This window comes from Bombus affinis, chromosome 14 (assembly GCF_024516045.1).
Source record: "Bombus affinis isolate iyBomAffi1 chromosome 14, iyBomAffi1.2, whole genome shotgun sequence".
NCBI classification, from domain to species: domain Eukaryota; kingdom Metazoa; phylum Arthropoda; class Insecta; order Hymenoptera; family Apidae; genus Bombus; species Bombus affinis.
In genome coordinates, this window is record NC_066357.1 from 153,023 (window position 1) to 171,864 (window position 18,842).

The following is an 18,842-nucleotide window of genomic DNA, read 5'->3' on the forward strand; positions in this document are numbered from 1 at the left end:
TTGGACGCACAGGCGCGCGCGAAAGTGCGCTTAGCACTTTCCGCAGTAATTATAAACGCATAGCACGCGTTTTTTCGTCGTAAAAAGCTTTAAATGAAGTCGATGTATAATCATAAAACAAGCTACAAATAGTCGACGTCCTATCGTATCGTCTCATATCGTATCGTATTGTATCGTGTCACTGGTGTCTAGCGCTTCATTGGAAATAGGTAAGTGGCTCCTAGAGTTCACGTGCTTGATTGTCTATGGCTAATCGATCCATCGATCTTCGTTCCGAGAGACGAGTTGTCGAAAGATGGGTGAAAAGGGCTTTCAGGGGACGGAATCGATTAGCCAAAGTTTTTTGAATTAAAATTAACAAGTTATGAGAAACATAAGCTTTGGGGATTCTAATGTGAAACTTAAAGATGCTTTCTTTTGACAACTGCGACTTTAGTTATGTTCGTTTTTATTGAAAATTAATCTTAAGTTACTTCTTAATTTTATTTTAGGACTTTGCTATGTATCGTAGATTATTTTAGAAGACAACAAGTTTCTGAGAATCGAATTTAAACGAATGATATTCGCCTGTAAAGAAATTTTACGAACGGAAGATTTGATAGAAAGATGACAAACTATATAGGTTATGCAGAGATGTACTTTCATCTGGTGTAGGTAATGCGAAAGAAGTACGATCCTAGTTGAGGTTAAGTAGTACAAAATTGGAAAATGAAGGGAAACATCGTTTCGTACTTCTGAGAGCCATTTGTCTGCCGGTGGGAACGATTGACACGGATACGTTTGAAACACAAGCAATGGAGACATTTGGGGGCAACGGAAAGCAAATTCTTTTGTAGTAGAGTCGATGCAGTCGTTGGAATGCCGAATATGTTCAAAGTAGCCATCGTCATCCTTTCCTTACAACCTTTCCTTACGGTTACAAGCTTTTTCTACTTAACAAACAACGAAACGCGATATCTCAGGGCTTTTTCCAAGACCTTGAGGAAATTTGAGAAGAACAATGTATCGCTGCTTTGATTCCTCTATCGTGTGTCTTTTAATACGAGCATCAATTTTTTTGGAGAAATGGTTTTATCCAGATCGGAGCCGAACCCTGTCCGTGGCCCTCTTTTGTTAGAAAACTTGTCAAAAAGCTCTTCCGACCTTCAAACGGATCGCGTCGAGGTGTCGCGATCTAGATGTTTTATGCATTAAAACGTGAGAAATAGAACGTAGAAAAACTGGAAAAGCGCGCATCATGTAGCTTTCATACACTATCGTCCCTTTTTTCTTGCTTGCTTTTTCTCTTTTTCTTCCCCAACACCGTCGCAAACAGACTGTCATACCAACAAATAAAGTTTTCTACTTGTTTGCTCCACTCTTTTCAATTTATCGTATTCAGTATACATATCATACTCTATCTGTTTGTACTGCTTGTTTCATTGGATTTCTTACATCATGTTGAATAAATGCTCCGAACAACTTGGTACTGAGAGGTGCTCCCTCTGTAGTGACAAATCATTTTAAACACCTTCTTTTAAAAACCAACAGTTGTAGTAATATCTTTTGTCAGTTCGTTAATATCGTGATCGTTTCCTATTCGGCTAGAGTCTGATTGAGAATTTAGAGCTTGGATAGACAGAGATTGCAGTGTCACCGCAAAGCAGCTGTATCACTCAAGAAAGCAATCGACGGTCACTTTGATTAACCCTTTGAGTGCTGTGGGCGCATATAGGTGTCTGGCGAAAGCTAACGGTGTGGACTAAGGACATATATATGCGCTTTCTGTAAGTGCCCGGCATGGGCTAAGGACGCATGTATGGGTTTTTCAATTTTTCCGAACACCTACGCAGAAGTGATACTATTATGTTTGTGTGAAATAAATATAAATGCATTCCTTACGGCAGTAAACAAATGCCAATAGTGCCTCGTTATTGTTGAAGTGGTCACCACTTGTAAGAAAACTCTACATCTGGTTTTTTTGGTTTTCTCAAGCACTGAATTTTTCACACACAACTAAATTATTAACTTGTGTTATATTTACTAAATTTAGTTTTCTAGTTTATTGTTTTCTAGTTTATTGCCCAAATTCTAGTTAACTGTAAATTTCAATGTTTATAATAAACAATTAAAAATAACTAAAAAATAACACTCTTGAATCATTTAATCTCGTGCAAAAGAATTACTATAACTTATTACGATTTGCGTTTTGAATAGTCAATCAACAGAGTTTAGTCCAACGAAAAAGTATTCCGTCCACAGCGATCGTCAGCGCTAGACGCGCGCCGTCCGTACGGACGGTATAGGCCGCGAGTATTCAGCACTCAAAGGGTTTTAAACGCGGTCGCCGTTTATTTATTTTCAAGCTGTTGACAATCTAGAAAATTTACTTTTACTCGCTTTATTTTCCATTGAATTGTTAATCTTTTATGGATGTGTAACGTGTCAGTGTTCCATCTGGTTGTATTTTATCGTAGGACCATCTGTCCTGGTTTTCCTTGTTCCATCGGGAACGAATCAGACAGAAGTCGGCAGACGTGCGACGCTCTTTCTATCGTTACCGTCCGGAACGTTGCTATCGATTCTTGGTTACACGATACATCGTGATCCTCTTCACGTTGTTCGACCGGATAAAAGTCGGTCAGTATCTGCGACACGAGAATACAGGCTGCGGTTACTTGTATGTACGATTACTGTCAGCGAGAATTAGATCACATTTAATCAACATCGAAATTTATATTTCGCTACCTACCATTCATGTCGATACTTTCCAAACGGTAGTATCATAATTTGCGAATAACGCGTGTATCGACGATTTATACGTAGCTCCGAAATTTACAGATTCTCAGATTTTACGATTTCGCAAAATTCTGATTCGGATGAATCGTGAAGCTTTTAATTTAATTTTAAGAGATCTCGTGTAGATGAAATATTTGTTAATACTAAAGGAATTCTTATTTGGAATATTTCTTAACTACATCGTTTCGAAACATTTTAATACGCAAGATTACTCAAATCGGAGATCTATCTCTAATTGGAACCTTTTGACCGCAAAATTTCAAATAAAGAGAGTTTGAAAATGGGACGACTCGCAACCAAAACAGTGAGAAGCTATCTAAATCGAGTATAGCTGGTCTGGAACGTCTGCAACGTGTTACCGTTTTCGTTTTTAAAGAGCCATCTATTCGTCCTCTCCACCGTAGAATATATCACTCCAAGTAGCAACAGAATTCCCAAACAACGAAAATCCCGCTTTCCAAATCAAATCTAACTCGCCGCCAATTCTATCGCGCAATTAAACGATCTGACGGTCCTATGGGAGATCGGCTAAATCTATTCACATGGCGGACAGACATCCCGTTGCTGTCGCAAAATGCTAATTAATACCAAGCAAACGCACCGGTGGCAGTAATTCGAAGGCCACGTCAGAATATCCAACGGTATAATATGATAATGCAGTTACGGGGACGCTGATCTAGCCGGAAGGCAGTGCGCGATTGGGAATTGATAGAGTCGAATGAGATGGCCCGTTAATTCACCAGGATTGTATCTCCTTCAAGGACAATCCTGGCAAGGATTGCGATTGTGAAACACGTGCCCGAACACGATAAACAGATTACGCGATTCGATTAAATGTCTCGAGGTCGTTGAATTGAGAGATGGAGTCGACAGCAATTTCCAATTACAGTTCTTTGGTTCAATTTATCGTAAAGTTAAAACAAGTGTACACCGAGTCAGGATTTCTGGACAGCGAGGCTAAAATAAAGAATATAACCGTCTACCTGTTTGTTAATCGACAAAAGTGTGAAATATTGATAGAAATTAAGAAATTTATTATACAAGAAGAAGGTAGTGGAATTTCTCTCTGTATCAAACATTTTCCATTATTTCTAAATAATTCCACAAGCTCCGCTTCTTAAGAAACAAGTTGAAATGTTTTTCAGCCTCGCAACGACAAAAAGAGAACGTCTCTGCACTTTTTGTACAGCGTTGTACTTGTACAGCGTCTGAAGACACTTTGTTCCTCGACAAAAACACGAAACAGAGCCACGACTTAGAAACAACCACGATTATCCGCAATTAACGATCGCGATTTGAGACTCGGTACGCTGTTCTACTTCCCGCTTCGATCTTCACTTTCCCAGTTCATTGAAAGTCTCTTGAAACTCTTTCTACTATTTTCATCCAACTCTTTTTTTCTTTCCTTTTTTCGTTTCTTTTTCTTCTTTTCTGTAAACCTCAAACTTTTAGTTGTAATATTTAATGTATAAGTCGATACACAGAATTGTCCACTTGACTCGGAATCCGAGCTAGTCGGAACATACGAGAATGACAAATGTAACATATACGCTTGCCATTGCAGTCAAATGTCGTTCGCTATCTACGAGCTGCTGCTAAAATTTGTCGCTCGCAATTTGCTCGCTAAATGACAACATCCAGCAAAATATATATATTGAAAGTTGATCTTAAATTTCGGTTTTTAGCGTAGGCCACGAAAACTCGTATTCTTTGTTGATTGACATCATTCAAATTGATCAAATCCTTCAAATTTTTCCCATTACCAAAAAAAGAGAAAAAAAAAAAGGAAAAGAAGAAAAAAGTTCCTTTCGCCTCCTCTATAAGACAATGACTAACAAATTTAATTAAATACTGTTTGGAATAGAAGATAAGACAAATGTTTACTTACAATGCACCATTCGGCCGTGGGTAAACACTCCTTTAGATGCATGTGAGCGGTATAATTGATACACGGTGTGATGCTACCGACTCCTTCATTGTACTGTCCGCATTTATAACATTTGAGACTGTGTGTCAGCCCTGAAACAATGCGAATTCTTTGGTGAAATAAATTTCAAACGATTCTTTGTTCAATGGTAATACTGATAAAATGAACGATGCTGTGAAACCCCTGGTTAAAATTATTTATACCAGAAAATTTACCATTATCCTATCGTTAGCGAATACGATATTGTTGCTATGACAAAATTACAAATAAATATAGGGAGATTGTCATAGTTAAAAAATGTTGAAGGGTCTGTTAATGAGAAATTTGAAAGAAAAGATAACATAGTAACAGCAGAATCGGCTAAAAATAGTTCTATTTTCAAAGTTCTTGAACCGAACCTTGAAACCTTGAACTGTAACACAAGTTATAATAAGAATGCTAGTATGAAGAATAAAAGTAATAAAATAATAAGAGTGGCTTTGAAAAGTGTGGGGAAAAGTAGCGTAACAAACAACAACTAAACTTGGAAAAGACGTTAAAAAAGCAGAAAATACATTAAAGAAAATATTATCGAACAGATACTAAATACGCACGTACCTACAATTGCCATAATTTTAAATTTTTCTCATTTGACAAAGAATTTACGAATTTCTGCGCAATTGGTACGGGTCAATTAGAATCTTTTAATTAGTACAAGCGTGACAGAGGATCAAAGCAGCTCCATGCGATAGAACTAAATCACGAACTCGGTAAATTGAGTGTATCGCATCTTTCCACGTCGCGTCGCATCGTCTAGAGTAATCCGTTCTACGGAAGATTGCTTGCGAATGTAGAAATTACAGACCCGTTTCCGCTTTGAAGTCGAAGGGGCCGCGAAACTTTTCAATCTGCCTCCATGACGAGCTTTGGAACGCCGAGAGGCAGCGACACTCTCGGTAGAATTCTCCACGCTGCACCGGGCAAGCTGGCAAAATCGGAGGAGATACTGGCAAACTCGATCGAAATTTTTTCAATTTGATAAAAATTTCATCGTAAATTCAAAATATTCGTACATTTGGACACTTGGAGAACCTAAACGAGTCGGTAGTTTAATCTATGGAAACAAAGATAAGGATATAAAATAACGTGAAAATAACAGAGAGGAAATATTTTCCATTCCCGTGCAACGAACTTGGGACAACTTAAAATTTCAAAGTAGCCATTCTGAAGCGAACAAGTTTCGAGTAAGAATGGAAAGAACCGTTCGCGTTCTAAGACGTCGACGCGCGTTCGACGTGTAGAAAGTTGTTGGAGCTGTGGAAACGCGTTCTTATGCCGTCCAGAGGAACACGAAACACAACCACGAAACACAACCACGAAACAATACAGATCGTGCAAGTGGGTTTCGAAAGTTTCTATCGTCCCACGGCCCGCCCCGTCGATGTTCGAAGATTCGCGAAACTTCCGCTAACGTATCCGGCGAGGATAGTTTCTAGATTCTGATCTAAAACAGGCCCAACTATCTACAGTTGCTACCAAGAGTTTTTGTCTAAGCTATTATTCTATTATATAACATTTTAATCGAAGACAACGGAAGAAATGTGACAAATAGCGCATCTCATTTCTTAGCGAAGCATTTAATTCTAAGATCGAATATTACCAAAATTGTCTTTATTAATTGTCTTCATTTATCTTATTATGTTTTATTTGCTCCTTTATAACCTAATTAGATATCTGTTCTTTTCTTTTTCTTCTTCTTCTTTTTTTAGTTTGAATATATCTTAATCGTAAGATTCTACTTCTACCTTGAATATTTCAAAAATAGCGTTTGTTACAAGATCAACTGTAACGTTGAATTTTTACAAACTTTAGTTTGTTTAAATTATCTATTATCTTAAATAATTTTAAATAACTTCTGCCTTGAAACATAATCTTTTATAACCTCGATCTTACATTTCAGCCTGCTTTCCCTAAATTTGCATACCTATATACCACTGATATAGATATACCACTGAACCGGCAAAAATATTTGATTGGAAATTGGAAAACACTGGCGAACAATAATGTTCGACAACGGAACAAATATCCTCTGCTGTGCCAATTTTTCTATATATAGCACTCTGAGAATGCTAGAAATCTTACTCTTTCTTTCTTCTCTGCTGTCACAAGAGATATTTACACTGATAAATTTGCAGTTCTTTCGTAACTAATATATTATAATAATAACAAAATGACATTTGTTAATTTAAACGCGCGTTCTCGCATGTTGAACGATAAGATCCGATAGCAGCGATGGGAATCGCAGCGATACAGATGACATTTATGGCTATCACAAATCAGTTATTACAAATTGATTGAAACGCGTAAGGTTCGCATCTATATATATTGCTAACTAGTCACTTTGATCGGCTGTATCTGTATGTAGCTGTTTCTGCAGAATGGGTATACACGTAGGACAACTAAATTTGATCGATCCACAAATCTTCCACGAAACGAAAAGCATCACTTTCTAAATAATCAACTAAACTTGGCAAGGTTTGCAGGAACAATTGTAAAATGAACATTCAAATCGACTGGGTCAATTTTGTCAATGTTATTTTAGATGATACTTGGAAAAATTCGCGTCGTGAGGCTCGCGTAATGGCGTTTGCTTGGACAAAATAAATAATCTGGATAAAGAATAGGCAAATAAGGGTGGGTAAAGGTGGATGCTATCACGAATGCAAGAATTTACGGCGACGGGAAATGAACGCGAGCGTCGCTTCGTCCAAGTGATCGTTAAAAATGCGTGTGAAAACCGTGGCGTGGTAGGGAGAAAAAAGGAGGAAAAGAAAAAGAGTATGAGAGGAGGTAAATCAAGAGGCCAAGAGAAGACAAGATATACTGGTTTGTCTGCTAGAAATTTACAAGTAATATTTTTCAAACTGGCGAGAGGGCGGAGGAAACTTTTGCTTTGACTTGTATCGCGAACCAAACTCGTTCCGCTTGTTCCTACGACTCCTACAACAAGCATCTGCTGATTCCACGAAATACAATAATATTACACGCTAGTCGCTAAATGGCGTATCTACCGATTATTATAGTGAATTTGAAGATTTTGTATTACGTTTAAGGAGGTAGAGTAGTACTTTCTCGTTTCTTGGAAATAAGTTTTCGTTGATTTAGAAAGTTGGAATTAATTTAGAGAATCACGAACAAATTAAACGATCGTTTACCAATTATTATTATAACGATTTTTAATGTTTCGCGTTACAATGAATTTGAAATTGCCTATTCCTATTGCTGCAAATAAATTGGTCTCGAAAGTTTCGAATTATTTTCCAGAACAATGGACGATCGATAAATGTTCTGGTAATTTAGACAGTTAGTTTAAGGCGTTCAATGCGACACAGAAAATGGAAGAAGATCCTCGGTGGCGAAAATCGATATTCTTATAACGAGTATTATTAGGCATGCATAGTGTTTATTCACGCGTCATGCGTAAAATAGTTTGATAATTATATTACGATTAGGCACTGCAATGTTTTTGTTACGTCGCGTGAAAAGGTCCGCGCGACGTCCTTCATTGTCTGACCGTCAAGGCCCGTTAGGGAAACCCTCAATAAACCTAAGGCCCCACCATAAACCGAGTCTTATTAGTTTGCAGGAAGCTTTAATCCTGCAAGTATTTTCGGTTTATAACTGGTACTTACAAAGTCCTTAGGTCTAAGTGTACATTCTTCCAAATTACGGAGAAAGGAAGTAGTTACCTAATGGGAAAAACGGAATAGTTGCCTAACGGAAAAGCTGACTTTTCTCATAAACAATGTCGCCCATAAATCACGTTGGTAAGAGGCTTCTTCCTCCCATCTTCATTCCCAACAGTGGTCATAAACAATCGGCATCGCGGATCATTGCCCTCACTTTCCTAACAAAAAATGTGAGCAACGAATCCGCGTTCTTGGTTCAAATGGGACACCTATACCGAGCTTTCCTCCGTAATCAGATCCAAACGAACTTCAGAGTTCCTTTGGCTCTCACAGTGCCCAGAAGTCCGACAGCTCCTACAGCTCTCACGAGCCTAGAGTCCCTATAGCTCTCACCGTTCCTACATCTCCCAGAGTTCCTACACTTCCGGTTGTTGCTACTCTACTGCCTCTACGCCATCAGGAGAGTCACTATATTGATTCTCATAACCAACGAACAGTCAAGGCAACATATATACGGATTCTCTCATCTAAGAATAATCCTTCTCTTCGTTACCTGTATCATAATCAACGGCGTTACTACTTTGTGTGATTGTATAAAGTGTTGGAAATATATGTTTTTATAACTCTGTGAATCCCAGCGTTATACTACAACAACCACCCCTATTATCCTAACCGAAATAAGGGGATCGAATTATTCGTGGTGTCGATTATTATAATCGTAACGGGAATTTACGACTCCCGTTGACGCGTATTCTCGCGACCGCGTCTCCCCGCGATAACTCGAAAATACAGTTTTGTTATAACGAAAATGAGATTTAACAATTTTCCCTTTTTCACAATAAGTTTTTTATGCAAATAGATATGTGATTTTAAAGAATTTTGGATGAATCCAAAGCTAATCCTAGCCATGTACAATTGTTATATTACCGTGAAAAAGTAATTCATCTACAATGCTGTTTCGATGGATAATTCTCTTCGAACATTCAGAATTGTTTTAGAAAATTGTCAATGTCTTGTTGAATTTTCACACCATGGTAAGAGAGTATCGGGGATAATTCTTTTTAAATATCTAAAATTACTTTCAAAATTTCTGATAATTTCTCAATGACAAAAATTCCCCCAATTTTTTACATGCAACGAGATAATCTGCAACGCTTTCGTATGAGTATATTTTTCGAAAGTGGAGATCGCTCGGCTTAAATGAAGATCAAGCATTGTTACATTTTAAATAGGAAGATGCCTTTAGTTAATTTTTACAGAACTTTTTGAGTATCTAGATGAAATTTCACCGACCTAAATCTTTGTTTACGCTAAACGGCAAACAGATTCAACGTCATAAATTCAGGGTCTTGAAATGGTGGAAACGAAACTAGTTCCCAACCGACACATCTGATAGAAGCAAGATCAAGAGCAAAGTTTCGTCCGTTGGACACTTGTTCCGTTGTTTATTGCCTGATTCTAACAAAGAACTAATTGGATTAAAAAAAAAAAAGAAAAGAAAGGAGAGAGAAGGAAAGAAGAAAAGAAGAGAAAAAAAAGAGAAACAAAGCAGGAAAGAGCATGGCCTAAAATTTTTCCAATTTTAACAGTACATAATTTTAATTAGAAAACAATTTTACAAGAAATAAGATAGAAGGGGATAGAAAAAATAACAAAAAGAAAATGATATATGATTTTAGTGATTATGGTAGATGTAGATGTAGATGTAGATATAGCTGTAGTAGTATTGAATTTGGAAGTATCGAAAAAGTATCGAAATTGAAAGTAGATTACAACAGCATCGAAATTTAAACGTAATAAATTTAACTTGGAGAAACGAGATATAAATAAAATGAGATCGCTCGCAAATAATAAATTAGTCTACGTTATTTCAGATAAAATAATGTAGGTAACATGTTGGTAATTCGTTAAGATTGTATAAAATAAATTTTAATGCCGTAGGGATACGGTTGTGGAAAACTGTGCAATATCTTTGCTGGAAAAGTTTATTGGTGGCAGGAACAATTTGCGAGTAATTTAAGGTTGTCAAGTTAGACGACAAGGGGCATATGTACGTTTCCGAGATACTCGAGAGAAAGTAAACGTGACGGCAAAATCCGTCGCAAAGAGGAAACGAGACCTGAGTGAGTTCTCTTGCGTCACGCGAAATCGTCACGTGTTCTCCTCGAGTTTCTCCCCTTTCCAACGGGCTTTTCTTCGATTTTTCTCCTTTCTTTAAGCACGAAATAGCCCCGTTTGATTAACGATAAAGCAAAGTGTATAGAACATAACTTTAATATAATAATTTGGTTTGAAACGTGTATTAAGTTGAGTGACAAATTCGTTCGCGTTTCTTTAAAAATACTTGTAAACTCTATTTAAGCGAATAATCTATTATGTTTCAATTATTTTTCTCAAATTTGTTATCTTTTAATCAAAGAATGTTGAAGTATGTATCTTTGCATTTGCAAAGTAGCTACTTAAATTGAACAAACACTCGAACAAAAACAAAGATATCTTCAAACGGAACGACAGACGGTTCGAATTATGTAACGTAAACCGGTATTATATATAAATGAACTGGCCCGTCATCTGTCTGCTCCATAATCGAGAGATTAACCAAATTCAGACAGTTCTCAACTGAAATTTTACTATTTCGATCGGATCTTACAGCTGGAAGTGAAAGATAAGATGTCGAAATTTCCAAAGGGGAAACAGGTATAATATGCACGATAATCCGCAGGTTTTAAAGAATTTCGATTCGCAGAACACAAGTAGCGCTCGCTTGGAATCTCGCCTCATCGTACAAACTATCGTAAGAGACAAAGGGGAAGGGTGATCGAGGTGTATACATATACCATACTCTGTATAATATCTTAAGGCATGTTTCGAGTCGAGTTTCGGCATCGCACCTTGACATTTCTTTTTCCGCTTCGTTTAATTGCAAAACAGCTTCTTCGAATCACGTAAAAGTGCAGTAAATACATCCGTATTTCGATATCACATTTTAATAAAGAACAGTAGAAATAGTAGAAGAACGTTACTTACACTAGCTCGCGAAGCTATTCGACGCCTGTTTTTAGGCACCTTTAGGCCTGTTTTTATATATATAGAAATAGGCGTCGAATAGCTTATATATATATATATAATTTATATGTATATTATGTTAAGGAGGTCGTAGGGGCGCACAGTGGCCGTTGAGTGATGGCAACTCCCGGACGAAGGCTAGTTAAGTGGCACTTGTTCAGCCACAGATCCAGATTAGTCACGGCACTGCCATGCCGCAGGCAGACTACCGTTCTACTTGTCCCTGCTTCCGCCTGCTCGCGGGCCATCGTACGCTTCTTCACTTCCAAGCTACATTCTGTTTCAAGGATCCTCGTGTACCGAGTACTCTAGTGCTTAGCCAGCTAATTACCTATCTGGGCTATCTGGACTATCTGGATTTGGTTTACTACGTGTTCCTGGCGTGCAGAGTACGGTACCAGGTACCAGTCGTCGTGTATCCCGTTGAAATATCTTTCATCGAACCAAGTGCAGAACGAATGGAAGGGAAACGTCGACGTGAACTACTCTTGACACCGTTTAATCGTACGTGAGAAAAGCATGACTTTGCTCGGGCATTTCGTCTGATTGTCAACGATGTCCGACTATGAACCTTCTATTCCCCTGTGGCAATTTCGGCAATCTTCAAGGTCTTTGGAAACGTTGTTCGGACGAAGGAAGTAGTTGAGTGGAAAAATCGAGTTATAACGGCACGGCAGATTATTTGTAGCAAGTGATTTGGTTAAATTATTTTCTACTCAAGTTACGGTGATAATTTTATGTAAGGATTGTTGGAAAAATCGGCGGAAAAATAAGTAGAGAAGAGAAGAAAATTGTTTCGATCGAAAATAATCGGCTGAACGCTTGGTACGCGGTAGAATTAATGCAATGGTAAATTATCCTGACAACAAGACATCGTCTAAAAGAATGAAACGTTTGTGTTGGATGTCAGTTGTTGTGCCGTTTTTATGTCATGAATAATAATTCTTACCAAAACTACAAAATACGAGTACGGAGCAGTTGAAATTAAACTGTCCGCGCCCTCTTAATTGCAGAAATAAACAATTTTTGAATTTAGCTGCAAATGTGTTGATAGATGTTGGCGAAAAACGAGTGCTATTTCATGAAATTGTAAGACAACTATAAGAGATTTCAAACATAAATATTAATCCAATTGTGACGATAAAATGATAATAAACGATACACGATGTTATTAACAAATTCTAGAAACTGGCAATTTCAAATTTAGTTATGAACGTGCAAATATCTTTGCAATTGTTGTTGGCCTCAATTTTTGAGAGAACCAACACGAATTCCACGTAAACAGTGGTAGAACAGGATGCCTGCCGCGATGGTGCATTGCACGCGCGCGCGATCACATGCTGATTCTCGTGGGGTTACATAGCAGTCCTGCATAGCGGTCATTGCGGTGGCCCGATGCTATGCGATGCTGCATGCACGATAGAGAACGGCAGACAATGACAGACAACGGCAGACAACGGCAGACAACGACAGACAACGACAGACTACGACGGAATCTAAGAATGGAATCCTTAATTGCTATTCTGGATTCCGCGAACGAGGAGACTTGATACATTGCGGTCGATGAAATTTGCGGATTTGCGGACTTGCGGATCGTCGACGACTCTTCGTCGCAAAAAGATGGGGGAATGAAACGAAAGTAGCGAGACAGAGGCAGTGCAAGGCTAAAGGTAAGATAGTAGTGGTGAGTAGAGTGAGAACGAGGACACGATTAAATCGACGATTTAAAATGCCGTTATTCGTCGGGAAAAGATGAGCAAAATAAGACATCGTGCAAACAAAGATTCCATTTAGCATTTGTTAAAGCAATTCTCTTCGTTTCACGAAAATTTCCATGAGAATTAGCACGTTCTCTACGGAGAGCTGGATGTTAATAATCTCGTTGGTCCAGAACGAGGCAAACATTGAAATTCATCGAGACGAAATAATCGAGCTTCTCTACCTTTGGCTAAGCTTAACAAAATAACAATTCGTTTCGATGGGATAAGCGATCGCGGTGTGTTCCGGCACAAGTAATTTGAATAAACGAGAACCGAGCGCGTTGTCCCCGCTTTTTCCGCCCGTCTCTGACTCCCTAACTGATTCTTCGGTTCTCTTAGATAAACCTTCGAGTTCTGTATAAAAGCGATAAAATACTTTCGCATTGGAGCGTTCCACCGAAGGATGCGTTTTAGAAAATCGCGCTATACTTGGAAAAATACTTTGGCATAACATTTTCGGCACAAACCTTGGGCGAATCTTCCCCCAGTAGCGGGCACGTAGTTCGATAGAAATTTTTCTATGGTTCTTGGAATTGGTTTGCGCGTCTACATACGTTTGCTTTAAATGATAGAAAATTTCTATGAAATTGCAATTATTATATCCTACGCCACCTATTAATTTACTTATTTGCCTACCAGTTTATTTATAGTTCTAGTTGTACTAGTTTATATAGTTCAAGGTTCAAATTGTTTGCTTACAACGTTGATTTGCTTGTTGTTGACATCCTACCTTGTTTATTCACATTGTTCCTTTACTTTACATCACTTGTTTACTTACGCTGTTTATATCCTGATTACATTTTATAAAATATCCACTGGTATGTTTATCGCACCAGTTTGCTTTCTTCGCTTTCTTCATTCGCAAACAACCGACACTGTTTCCGAAAGAAGCCACAATTTTCCGATAAAAGTAACGAACCAATTTCCCCTATCATTTTCCTACTAACCACCAACGCAACGGCCTAAAAAAGAATGCAAGCTTTTCAACAATTAAATATATAAGTAAATTAATAAATAAATAAATAAAGAAGGAAAGGAAAAAAGAACAATAATCACTCCACGATGATTAAAAAAAAAATGACACCAAAAAATTCGTCCATGGTTCATCTGCAAATGTTCCTAATAATCGTGAAAAAATTATGTACAAACGTCCGCGAGCAAAATTAAAGGAAAGGAAAAAAGCAATAAACTCTATTACAAGGATTAACGAGAGAAAAAAATAGGAATGGAATAAATAAAAAGTACTACTGCAACTTTTCCCTTTCTGCCGTCCATCGACTGACTGATACATTTTCATCCTTTGACGTTGCCTCGGAGTGGTTGTAAACAGGGCTGGCCATCCCCTCGCGTTGATTCATATTTCGAAATTGTATTGTCCATTCACTGGCAAGGGTTGCAAGCGGAGCAATGCGACGAAAGTCTGGTACAGTGTCCGAGAGAGTAGGAACGGGGGAATAGATATTTTCCGCAAAACGGAGGTTGCTGGCTGGAGTGTAGAGGGAGCATTTACTATTCACCTATCTGGGTCAGTTTGCCCAACCCAGACGAGTGCTTCGCTTCGAAATCCTCGTCGTTCGTCACGGCCAAAGCCTCCACCCCTCGGTTTCGAGTCGCCGCCCCCGCGGTGACCCAACGATGTTTTTGTCCGCTAGCAAGAGTTGGTAGCCTTCGTACGAATACAACCTTCCGCCGGCATTTTCATCGGCCTAATCATGTATGGATTACGTGGATGGTAAAGGGGCTGGCGACCGAAGGTAGGATCTTTACGATGCCGAAGTCTTTTGTTCGACACGAATGTTTGAGAAAGATTTGAGAGTAGGGTTTTAGAGTATAGGGAATCCTATGGTAGACTAAGAATGGTAGAATATACAGTAATAACTAATTTTCTTCCGGTTGAAAAATTTTGTTTCGTAGCAGATAAGTTTGTAGATCGACAATGAACATTCGACTATTTGGTTCGGAGAGATTTCAGGCTTTTGGATACTATTTATTATTATTATTTCTTTTTCTTTTAGTTAGGAATCTTGTAATAGCATCCATCAGTTTATTGTAGACCTTAGTTTACAAGGGTATATTTCATTTTTTTTTTTTGTTGTTTTAGTTGCGACGATAATGATAGATAGCCTGTAGATCTATGAATTTCCGATAAGTACTTCGTGTTAGCATTTTTACAAAGAAAATCTGCTGTGTGAAAAAAAGCGGTTGGTTTCGATTCCTTCCGATAAGGATGGTACAAGGATGCAAAGTAGAATTTTTTGTGTAAGTGTCGGAGGGAAAAGGTCCTCTTTAAAATTGAAAGTCCTTGAAACTTCTTAAAATAAACCTTCCTAACTTTCATTTTTTTCATCGTTTGGAATTTTAGTATATAAATTTTAGTCAATACGACGATGTTATTGGTTTGAAATTGTGCAATATCGTATGAATATATATGTAGAAAGATGATTAAACTGCAAATAATACAAGAGAGTTGAGGGAATTTGTGCGTTGGAAAACTTCAAGTTGTCAAGTGAATACTGTTGGAACGCGCATGCTAAGCAGAATTACGAAGCTATGGCTGAATATTGAACGAACGTTTCATTCAGCTTTGAAATTATTCAGCGAATATCGAATCGACATGTAAGCTGAAACATTTCCATATTATGAAAATGAAAGACTAAAGAGAGTACTATTTCATGAGATACTAAATGATTTCATTCTCCTGTATATATACATAATAATAGTAAGCAAAGAACACAATAATTCATTTACAATGTATCGCTTTCGCGTAGTCTTCACAAATAATTATCCACTATTATAAAAAGTATTTAATATTTATTATATATGTAGTATCGTGGGCAAAAGGCCTAAGATATCGACCGAACCATAAACAATGTCGCGAGAGCCGCGGCTTCGTCAGGTCCATTAATGTGTCGTCGGTCCTTTCAAGTGAGTAGTTTCGTAGAAAAGGCCCACGTGATCCTGGCCACGGGTCTTCGCAGAACACATGCGTAGTGGGGCTAAGAAAAGACAAAGGAATACTAGCCCATGGGGTAATAGTTAGTTGGGAAATAACACAGTGTTAGTTGAGAAGCGAGAGTGAGCGAGTACAGAAGCTGGACAGTGTGAATCGGGAAGTCGAGAGCCGAGTATGAGAATAAGACGTGCGACAATATTGTAATCAGTTCGTTGTTTTGAATATCATTTGTTAAACCAAAACATCATTACTTGTACTTTCCTCTAAGACCCATTTAGATACTACATATATACGTCGGGTTCACATTATGATTAGGGTTAGGGGCGTAAAACGAATCTTCGTTTGGATTAGACATTGTTGTTTTGCAATAGAGAAGATATTGACTAGTGCAAATATGATTATTACAGAATTTGACAACCGTGGTAATTAGATACTCGAGATGCTAATGACAATGATCCTAGGTTCAATAACGAATCCGCGGTCAACAGGATAGCAAATTTACTTTTCGTCAAAATATAAGTTCGACTCTATGTTACAACGTGGAGTAATCACTCCTTGTAAAAACGTTACTTAAATCGTTGATCAACTCGCACGAGAGAGTGCGTCTCCGTCACGGTGTAGAGGAAAACTATTATGGAGTGTGTGTCTAAGGGCACGAGATCATCGGATTCGTGGAGAAAAGCCTTCGTCCGGAAAGTGAAGGAAATTGACGTTGCTATTAATTAGTCAATTTCCATGTTGGTGGTTAGCAAAGAATGCTACCTGCCCTTGAGGGAAAGTTGCTAGCGGGAAGCGTCATTCGTTAAAAAATAGATTTCCTCTATCTTCCCGTAGTTAAGACAAAGACTGTTTGTCTGTTTGAAGGACTTTATTTAACTAAATCTTGAGATTTGTAAGGGGTCCTCAGGCTAACTGAACATGTACTGTGGAGATGCGTCGATATCTGGTAATCATCTTACCCGAAGAATAGAGTCTGTGTATGGCGAGCTACGGGACAGAAACCGTTGGAATGTTTACTGTCGAGTACCGCTACAACTATTTCTTTTTAAGGAGAGCTATACTATTACTTCATACCTTTATTAGACAAAACGTTCATCCCTTGACCGCGGCTACGTTCAGCGACTGATTGTCGCCTCGAGCCCAATGTTATTATCACAAATCTCGAACAAATACAATCGGATTGAATAACGACAATTGCTTAATTACGGCTATGGTAGAATCTAGATTACAGTGTTAAGGGATTTTCCCAAAATTCCAAAGGGAAGGCTCCGGTGTCCTTTCATCTCCGACATATATAATAAAAAAACGGTAGAGTCATCGAATAATTCCATCGAGGGGAAATCAAACTCTGTCGCGATCTTACAGTTGAGAAATTGCAGAAAAATAGGAATAATGAAATTCTTAACATTTGTTCTCGGAGACGAGGGGCTGAAATTCTTATTTGCGACCTTCGTTTGCTTGTCGGTTCTCGAAACGCATTGCTGACATTTCAGCAGCCGCGACCAAAGAAATAACTGGTAACGCGAACGAAGGGAATTAAGAAAGATATGTAAATATAATCGAGACACACGCGTAGAATTGTTCGTTAGAAATCGTCGATGGGTACCAGGGCTAAGAAAGTTAATTAATTAAGGAAAAGTGGAAGCTGAAGGAGTTATCTAAAACATTGTTGGACGATCTTTCGTCCAGGTTATGGAAATCCTCGTCGGTTAAAGTGTAGCTTTTTCCACTAGCGAGATTTATTCGAGGGAGAAGGAAAGACTTGAGAAAAATCTCCCTGGAACGAAAGGATAGAGGCTGTAAAAATTGTTATGCTCATTCGTTTAATCTTTGCCATTCAATTCTTCGCAAAATTGACAATTGGAAGTAACAAACATAAAAATTATTATCTCTGGGAAAAATAATCGTTAAAGATTCTAGAGGTGGAGAGACATGTAGAGCTGATAATTTTCAACTATGAAGTCGTTGCAAGTTTCTAATTGCCGTAGATAGGTAATATACTTTAATTTTTACAGATCGATTCCTCACGGGAGAAAGAAAGCTTGTTTAGATACAATAAGGAACAGATTTCTCAATATATTACGGAAATTGTTATCTGCTGGCAAAAAGATCTTTAAAACACTATTTTCTCTTCTGTACGAGTTGACTAATAATAAATTGCATACTTTGAATTATTGTATAACAGACAACTTATTCGAATTTTTATAAATGACCTTTTATGAAGAATTGAAAAGTAGTTCGATCAGTATAATAAATTTAATGAAAAGGTTGAAAATATCGTTATAATTTGTCCAATTAACCGAAAGAATTCTTCAAAATGTTAATTAAAATGTAGAAACTGAAAATTAGTGTCCATCATGCGGAAGAAAAAAATTTCGACGATGTTTCATTGATTATTTTGTGAAAATATATTTCCTTATCAGGTTAGATCTTCATATAAATCATACAATATCTTCTGTTTCGATTTAACGACTATAGATAATAATTTAAAATAAAGTAGCTGGGCAAATAGTGATTTCGTATTAATTATTTTAAGACGTAGATTCGTAGGAAATTGTTCGTTCGACACATTTACCAAAAGAATTCCCAACGTGAATTAGAAAGTTGCACACGATGAAAATTCTTCTTCACCTACGCAGCTATGTACTTTAAAACAAGTTATTCGGTCAGTCGAGACAAACGTCCACCAA

At 37.8% G+C, this 18,842-nt stretch overlaps 2 protein-coding genes across 2 annotated transcripts in view; one reads left to right on the forward strand and one right to left on the reverse strand.

The window, feature by feature from the left end:
* Positions 1-11,568, forward strand: part of LOC126924116 (MICOS complex subunit Mic60) — a 107,820-nt gene extending 96,252 nt beyond the window's left edge. The window contains exon 15 of the mRNA XM_050738256.1: positions 11,524-11,568. Coding sequence (XP_050594213.1) covers positions 11,524-11,553 — 30 coding nt within the window. The 3' untranslated portion in view covers positions 11,554-11,568. The remainder of the gene's footprint in view (positions 1-11,523) is intronic.
* The window catches only part of LOC126924147 (U-scoloptoxin(05)-Sm1a), a 94,712-nt gene that overhangs the window by 42,196 nt on the left and 33,674 nt on the right, over positions 1-18,842 (reverse strand). Inside the window, exon 2 of the mRNA XM_050738319.1 lies at positions 4,667-4,797. Coding sequence (XP_050594276.1) covers positions 4,667-4,797 — 131 coding nt within the window. The remainder of the gene's footprint in view (positions 1-4,666; positions 4,798-18,842) is intronic.